This window comes from Arachis ipaensis, chromosome B06 (genome assembly GCF_000816755.2).
Source record: "Arachis ipaensis cultivar K30076 chromosome B06, Araip1.1, whole genome shotgun sequence".
In the NCBI taxonomy this organism is placed as follows: domain Eukaryota; kingdom Viridiplantae; phylum Streptophyta; class Magnoliopsida; order Fabales; family Fabaceae; genus Arachis; species Arachis ipaensis.
The window spans coordinates 18646290-18655019 of record NC_029790.2 but is presented as its reverse complement, the minus strand read 5'-3'; the positions used below and the strand labels follow the sequence as shown (position 1 = coordinate 18655019).

The window sequence follows — 8730 nt, the reverse complement described above, 5'->3', positions numbered from 1 at the left end:
ACCCTGATTAAATTAGTAAATAATTAGTCAATAAATTAGTTTTTAATAAGGAGGATTAGAAATGTGAATATTATATCAAATTAGAATAGAGCTCATCGAAACGAGAATTTTGACACTAATTTCGAAGAAAACGGTCCAAAATTGAACCGAACAGACCAAACCGGTTGAACTGGACCCAAACCGGGCCGTCGGTCCAACCGGACCAACTCATTAAAATGAAGCTGAACCCCTTTCAATCCCTCATTTGGATGCAGCAGCGTGAAACACCTCCAGGGAGGGGAGAAAGCTTCCGTAACTTTACGGTAAATTTCCGATCCCCGTAACTTCTCCGTCCGAGTTCCAATCGTCGCACCGTTTGCGGCCACACGTCTACCGCGTCGAGCTCTCCATTTCTACCGGAACAATTTCACTGGTAACTTGTTTAATTACTCTCAGCCCTCTTTTCCCCCAATTTTCGAATTTTAAGTGGGAATGTTGAATTTCTTTGATTTCTGATGTTTTAGGATCCAATTAGCTTGAGAGAAACGTTCACTCTTGCTTATGTGAAGCTTGGGTAATGTGAGGATACGATAATTCTATTTTATTTTCATTGAATTTGAGCTTTGAGTATTAAATTGGATATATATGTGTTATGAATGTGTATTAGGTTGTGAATAAATAATTGGAGCTTGGAATTGTGAATACTGGAACTTGGAGGAAGCGGATTAGTTGAGTTTTGAGGGGCTGCCTTGGTTTTGAATAAATAGCTTTGGTCGTTACGTGGAAATCGGCCAAGGTATGGTTTAGGTTTCTTGCATTTAATATATAATGTTCTGTGAAAACTTAGGCTAAATGACTATTGGATAAGTTGGAATGCAGGTGTATGTTTAATGTTTAGTAATTTGTCGATGAATATATTTGGTTGAAGTTTATTGGATAATTAGTTTTTAATTTTGGATGGTGAATGTTGTTATGTTAATTTGGAGAGAATTATGGTTGAATGTTATTGTTGATGAACATGGTTAGTTTGGTGCTTGTTGATTAACTAATGATTTGGTGAATTATTGATTTGAGGTTTAATTATTATGGAGGTTGTTGTGATAATGAGGTATTTTGTGTTAAAAACCTAGGATTTGTGAACTATGATTCTTAGTTGGATTTTGGTTGTTGGACTTGAATATTGCATGAGTTTAATTGTTGATTTGAGGTAGATTTATTGTGGTGATTGTTACGATGATGAGGAAGGGTATGTTGAATTGAAAAGAATGCAGGTTTGGACCCGAAAAGGGTGGCAAAGTCCGAGTTTTAGAGGAGATGCTGCCGAAATTTTATAAAAAATTAGAGATTTTATTTAGATGATTATTTAAAAGAGATTTAGATTTAAAGGTTATATGGTTTGATTTTGAGTCATTAAGAAAATGAGTATGTTTTAAGTTTGAAGTTTGATTTGTAGAAAAGAATGAATTATGTTTTGAATTGGAACTATTGATGGACGGAATGAGAGGTGTGATAATGAAGGATAAGGATTGAATATGTTTAATGTATGATGATGAATGAGATGCAATTGAGAATGATGTGGATGTTGATGAATTATAATTGAATTATTTATATGGCTTATGAATTTGAATAATCTGAGATACGAGATTCCCTGGATTAAGTGCCGTGGCTTGCCACCACGTGTACCGGGTTGAAAACTCGATACTCTGTTGACCCTACGACGTAAGTGTGACCGGGCACTATATAAATTCCCGGGAATGTTACCCCCATTGAGCAATATTGATTATTTGAGAAAAATCTATGCATAGACTCTTGGGGAAGCACGTCGGGGGACAGTCTAAGGACAATTCAGACTTGTCGGGTTGGCTGGATAACCGACAGATGAGCCTCATCAGCCATAGGTCTACTTCTGTTATCTTATGTTTGACAGTTACGATTTTTTTAGCATGCAAGTTAACTCGTTCCTTGAGCGTTGCGCTTTTATCTCACGATTTTTATTTCCCCTATTCTTCAAGGCTCCTAGCATATTATAACTCTTCTGCTATTATATGTACTCATTTTATTTTAGAGGTCGTAATACCACATCACCTCTGTTTTACGACTTAAGCGTAAAAACTTTGTGTGGTAGGGTGTTACATTATGGTATCAGAGCAGTTCGTTCCTATAGAGCCTGAAAGACGGACTGATTGTACTTTTGTGCATTCTCTGTATATGTGTGTATGTGCTATTAGGATATCTGACTGATATATATGGCATAAACGTTTGTGAGCATGCATTTGGAACTTAAAGCATTAGACCTGCGATATTGAGACTGATCAACTTAATATCGCTTGTTTGGTGTGTATAGGGACCAGATGTCGACTCGCGGACACGGTAGCAGGCGAGGTAGAGGTAGGACAGGCACCGTTACTCCTGCCCCCATAGGGACTGATCCAGTAGACTTTATGGCTGCCCTGGGAAAATGGCTGCAGCTATGATAGGATAATATCCGCATATCCGCGGTAATTATCCGCATTCGATCCGAATTTTGTGGATATTATCCGATCCGCACTATGATAGGATCGGATTGCGAATTTGGCAGTGATATCCGCGGATCCGATCCGCAAATCCGCATATCCGCACATTTCATATAAATATTATAGTTTAAGAAAGTAAACTCTAATGTGATATGAATTTTAGTGTGTTATTTTATGAATTTTATGATATCTTGTTTTTAATTTTTTATGTTATACTTCAACTTAGAATAATTAAACTTAAATCTTGTGTTATTATTTTGTTTTTGTTATTCAAGAGAATTTTTATCGATAATATTTTAGAAGTAAATAGGCTTAAATAGGTGAAAAATGAATTTTCTAGATATTTTTTTTGTAAAAATAGCCAAACAAAATCTTAAAATTATTTTTTTGAATTATGCGGATATACCCGATATCCGATCGGATCGGATCCAGCCTGGAAAAATGCGGATATCGTATCCAATCCGATCCGATGAGTGCAGTGCGGATTGGATAGAATTTTAGGCTATATCCGATCCGATCCGATCTGTGTGCAGCCCTAACTAAATCCAATAATAATATAAAAGAAATTGAGATTTCAGAGTAAAAATGAATTACAAACATTATTTTATATTTTTTCGAATGATGAACTTGGCTGTTTCATTTTATTATTAATTAAGGAGTAACAGCAGAAGCGAGTATCTGTAATTAGAAAGAAACTATGCTCATACTAATAATAAACAACTACTGTTTCAGTTCATAAATACGATAATTTCTTCTACAATCACACTATAAAACTAATAAAACCCTAATTTAATCAATTATATATATTAAATTTTAATTATTAAAAAAAGACGTTTTAGACGTCTTTATCATAGTAGCTCCTATTACAGTATTGTGAAAATTATTCAATACGCTGTGTTGGCTAGGATGTTACCTAGGGGTGGCAAAACGGGCCAAACATGTCGGGCTGACCGCGCCGAACCCGCTAAAAAGGCGGGTCGGGCTAGGATTTGGAACCCGCCAAATTAAAAAAATCCGCCAAACCCACACCGTCAAATTTGTGGGTTGGGGCGGGGCGGGGCGGGACGGCCTGCCGGGCCAAAGACTTTTATTTTTTTTATTAAATAAAAGAGTGATTACTATTATATCCCTAACGTTTCAATCGTCCTATTTAAGTCCCTAACGTTTTAAAATTGACTCAATGTTGTCCTGCCGTTAGGGATCCATTAACAGAATTGATGGCGGGACAAAATTGAGACAATTTTAAAAGGTTAAGGACTTAAATAGGACGAAAACGTTAGGGACAAAAACGATACATAAAAATAAATTTTAATTTAATTTTACCTTTCAATAATATTAATTTTTTACTGTACATAGTATTCAATTATTTTTTAATTACATATAAATAAATTACACTTAATCACATTATTAAGGTTAGGAGCTCTGTCTATTGTATGGATTGATACTACTATTTTTCTACTTTAATTCATGTACTGATTTATATTTCAAGAATTGTTTTCGTTCTTTATTTTATGAATCTGGGACAAAATGTATAATTTATATTTTATTGTATATATATTATTTTTTCTTTTCTGCAAGTTTATATACTAGTCATTCTACAAATATTTCATGATAACTAAAAATCTTTAAGAGTAAAATTATAAAAAAAAATAATTTATTTAAAATGAAAGTAATATGATCAAGTGTAATTTACTCAGATGTGATTAAAAAATAATTGAATACTATGTATAGTAAAAAATGATATTATTGAAGGATAAAATTAAAATTTATTTCTATGTATCATTTTTATCCCCAACGTTTTTGTCTTATTTAAGTCCATAACGTTTCAAAATCGTCTCAATTTTGTCCCGCCGTCAATTCTGTTAACGGATCCCTAACGGCAGGACAACATTGAGTCAGTTTTGAAACGTTAGGGACTTAAATAGGATGATTGAAACGTTAGGGACAACTTTGGGACTTACCCCAAACGTTGGGGACAAAAACGATACTTTAGTTTTTATTTTATTTTACAATTTCGTATATATGCTCAAATTATGTGACTTATTTTTTAAAATAAAGATGATTCTATTGACAAATATTATTTTGAACAATTTTATTGATGTTAAAAATAAAAAAAAGATAGTAAAAAATTATATTATAATTTGATTATTTTTTATTTGTATTTAAATTTTTAATTATTATTTTTGGTTAATTTTAATACATTTTATTTTTCAAAAAACAAAAACAAAAGAATCAAGCGGGCTAGCTCACTGGCCCGTCAATCCGCCATAAAATGAGGCGGACTAACATTTTAAACCCACTTTAGTTAGTTGGGCGGACCAGCCCGCCCCATTTATGGTACGGGCTTAAACAGGACGGAGCGAATTGAAACGAGCCTGCCGTTTTACCACCCCTATTGTTACCACGTGTTCAACACGCTCCTCGTGTATTGACCAGAATATTACCACGTATTCAATACACCTTCACACATTAGAACACGTCCCTCACATGTTGACTTTCTAATTTCTCCCTACAAAATCCACCCACATACTTATCATCAAATAATTCCATTTTTAACCGGAAAAAAAAAAAACCAATATTTTTTCCACAAAAAAAAATCGGCTATTTCCAACATGGATAGAGTTCTTATCTTTGGAGAGCGAGCAGGACAAGAAATCCACCGTCCATCTTCATTCTAATGCCACGTGTCAACACCAGGGATCCTCATCATACCCTGATAGTTCTTTTTTTTTCTTGTCATGGACCCCACTTAAGGCAAAGTGTGTACCAAGTACCAACCATTTGATACAGACCAGTAGAGTGTGTGCGTACGTGTTAAGAGATAATGGCGGAAACGGCGTCGTACTGGGTCATAACACTTGGGTTGTCGTGTCCCTAGCAACAAGCGGAAAAAGCTGCGCTCCCACACTGAAATCACAAAACCGACAGCGTATGATGATGCCCAAAACGAATAACCAACAAGTTTCTCTTTTGATTGCTCTCTCAGATGCTCTTATTTTCTCTCCATTCGCGCTGATCATGCAGATTTCTCTTTTGGTTAGTTTGCTCAATCATTCTTTGTTTTTCTTCCCCAACAATTACTATGTTGGAGTTTTAGTTTGTTAGGGAGATTGTAATGTTCTGGTTGATTAGGAATTCGCTCATCTTTTCTGTGATAGTGTCTATATTTGTTTCGAATTTCATGTGGGTGTCGATGATTTTTATGATTGTTTTGAATATGGGGTTTGCTTGACTACTTTGATTTGGTTTTGTTAAAGTCTTTAGCTTGAATCTTTCAGAGGTTTCGGTTTCTATTATCTGTTTATTCCTTACCCCTTGAATATGGGTGATTCAATTAATAGCAATTAATGCTATTGTTGACTGTCTTTACCTGAATGAAGAAGGGCCGCTAATCATTATTATACTGCATGATTAATGATGAAAAATAATGATATACCCTCTTAAAATTTTCCTAATCATCTTCCTAAATGAAGTAAAAAGTAGATAGAATCAATGTATTCGCGTCTTAAAATATGATCAATTCTACTTTCAAGGTCAATTGAAGATTTCTGAGGAGAATAAGTTATTTCCCTTATTATGTTTCTAAATAGTGTTGAAAGGGCTAAAAGCTATTTCCCTTATTATAATAGACATTAATGTAAAAAATTAAATTTGGATATTAATTAATGTATGAGGTTATATTAAACTTTTTTAATTTTGAAGAAGGTGAGTAAGAAGGCTTGTGGTGAGAAACCGAGAAGTAAGAAAGCAGAGGCAGAACAGGGAAAAGAGAAAAAGATGAGAAGGAATTTGATTTAACTGAAAAAAGGTGTTATTGAAAGAAATTTTTTTTTTCTGCATAATCATACACTGAACCTTACTATTTTATGGCCAAGGATAACTAACTCCTAGCTAACTCTGGACCTTGCTATTTTATAGCGAAGAATAACTAACTCTAGCTAACATATCTCACAAAAAGTACTTATATCTTTTAAAAGCTGTAAGCACAACCATTTCTTCAAAAAACTTTACGGAACCAAGCTTTAGTGACTCAAAAGTTTTAAGCATGTTGCTGAAACACCATGGTGTTTGTTTGGACTTTGAATTATAATCTAGTGACTTTTGTTGTCATTCCTTTACCCTTGAGAAGTACATTGGTAGTCAACTAGTTCAGATAATACAATCTCATTTTTTATTTCATGGTTTTTACTTTTTCGTGCATTAACGCATAATTTCTTTCAAAATGGATTCAGTTGTTCCCAACCATTAACGTTCTTGTTTTGCACAGAAATTTTGAAACAAGAGTAGGTAAGTGATGGCAGCAGCCGAAGCAAGAGCTCTGTGGCAGAGAACTGCTAATCGTTGCTTTGTCCAAGAAGACGCGAAACGAGCTCCTAAGTTGGCTTGTCAATCTTCATGTGCAACATCAAAATTGGTGGATGCTGGACCAGCCAATATAGTAGATGAATCCAATCATGTTGTTAATGTCACCCATTTTGACAGGAAATCATCATTTTCTGATCCATCAGCTGACTCTAGGTGGTGGTTACGTTTGCAACCTAATTATGGGTATCAGAAGGATGAGGTTGAAGCAATGAAAGCTAGTGATGAAAGTAAAACATTCAGCAAAAATTATGAGGCATCTCCTGAATTAATGGATGTGGTGGCAAAACATGAGGCATTGCAGATTGATTCTGTTGGCTGCTCGGTGTCCAAGCAAACAAATGATTTTTCCTTGGAATCAGATTACTCATGGATTGATGATGATAAAGCTGAGCCTTGGTGGCGGACGACAGATACAAATGAGTTAGCTTCCTTTGTCTCACAGAAATCCCGTAGCCATATTGAGAATTGTGACCTTCCTCCCCCTCAGAAGAAGCATTTTAGAGGACATGCATATGCTAATATCAGCAATCACAAAATAAGGACAGCATCTCATGAATGGGAGGCTAAATTCAAAGGTGTTTCCAATTTGACATATCATGAACAAGGAAATATAGGTTCTGGGTTGATGCATAAAAAGCAGGGATCTTCAGCCAATGAAGGGCTTTCATATTTAGTTTCCCACAAATCTTTGAGGTACTTTTTTTATTGATGTCATTATTGCATTAGCAATTTGAGGAATATATTCTAGTATTTATTTATTCATTTGTTTTTTGTTGGCCAAATAACTAAAAGTATAGAATTCATGTGGATTTTGTTCTTTCGATTTAGGGTGCAGAATTTGGTTTCCAATTGAATTAGTTCATACTTATAGTTGTTTGGACCTGTAAATTTGCTTCAGTTATACGACCAAAGACGAGGATGTCACGACAAGGCAACGAATATTTGAGGGAGACCCCAGTAAAGCTCAACTAATGGAAGCATTATGTCATTCTCAAACTCGTGCAAGGGAAGCAGAGGAAGCAGCAAAGAAAGCTTACGCAGAGAAGGAACACATTGTTGCGCTCATTTTCAAACAGGCTTCACAACTCTTTGCATATAAGCAATGGTTCCAACTGCTGCAGCTTGAAGCACTTTACAGTCAAATTAAGAACACAGATCAGTCAATCTCTACTCTCTTTCCAGTGTCTCTTCCACGGAAACCACGGAAGAGGAAGCAGGGAGACGAAATTCAATCGAAGCCAAAATGCGATGTTACAACATATGCCGTTGCGATTGCTTTAGGATTGAGTCTTGTTGGAGCTGGATTACTCTTGGGTTGGACTGTGGGGTGCATGTTGCCTCGATTATAGTATAGTTGGCTGCATGATTTGTAGCATAGTCCTGTTTGATTCATGCTATTCTATATAAACAAAGTGAAATTGTTGAGTGGGAAAGAAGCCTCAGTTAATTTGTCAAATTTGTATGTATTTTTGTAGATATGTTAGTGCCCGTGAATGTAAATGTGATGTACATAAAATCCGATTTCCGAATATGCTACTTGTGAGATGAATGTGCTGCATCTGTAATGTATGTATCTAATTGATGAATTTGTAAGTTCTGTATGTTCATTTACAAAAGTGAAGTCAGTCATGCCCAACCTTCACAATTTCGTATTAACAGATAATTACACCTCCCTCGTGGTTTTAAGTGTTATTTATATAGTTATCTCCAAAAATTAATTTTGCTACTAAAAAAAAGGTAAAATAACAAGGACTACAATATGTTTTTTGGTATTTAAGGAGTACAGTAATTTTGTTTTTGGGGGTATATTTCAAAGAATACAGTTTGTTGGACAATTCATACTTTTAGAAATTATAATATTATAATATTTTGT

At 34.9% G+C, this 8730-nt stretch overlaps 1 protein-coding gene and 1 long non-coding RNA gene across 3 annotated transcripts; both read left to right on the top strand.

Annotated features, from left to right (window-relative positions):
* Positions 732 to 2601, top strand: LOC110263915. Its single transcript, XR_002349645.1, has 2 exons — positions 732 to 775; positions 2324 to 2601. It is a non-coding gene; the product is annotated as an uncharacterized LOC110263915 (long non-coding RNA).
* Positions 5313 to 8450, top strand: LOC107645684. Of its 2 annotated transcripts, XM_021104190.1 has the most exons (4): positions 5313 to 5528; positions 6195 to 6300; positions 6760 to 7550; positions 7756 to 8450. In XM_021104190.1, the coding sequence occupies exons 3-4, from the start codon at positions 6787 to 6789 to the stop codon at positions 8204 to 8206; spliced, it is 1215 nt and encodes a 404-aa protein (XP_020959849.1). In that variant the 5' UTR covers positions 5313 to 5528; positions 6195 to 6300; positions 6760 to 6786; the 3' UTR covers positions 8207 to 8450. The 2 variants fall into 2 exon arrangements, with proteins under 2 accessions (XP_020959849.1, XP_016205240.1); XM_016349754.2 differs by lacking the exon at positions 6195 to 6300 and having other exon boundaries at positions 5316 to 5528.

What these genes read in the sequence shown, in the direction of transcription:
- LOC107645684 (XM_021104190.1), top strand. Translation starts at nt 6,787, where the DNA reads ATGGCAGCAGCCGAAGCAAGAGCTCTGTGGCAGAGAACTGCTAATCGT. An exon ending in GTTTCCCACAAATCTTTGAG is followed by an intron (nt 7,551 to 7,755) that starts GTACTTTTTTTA and finishes AATTTGCTTCAG; the next exon opens with TTATACGACCAAAGACGAGG.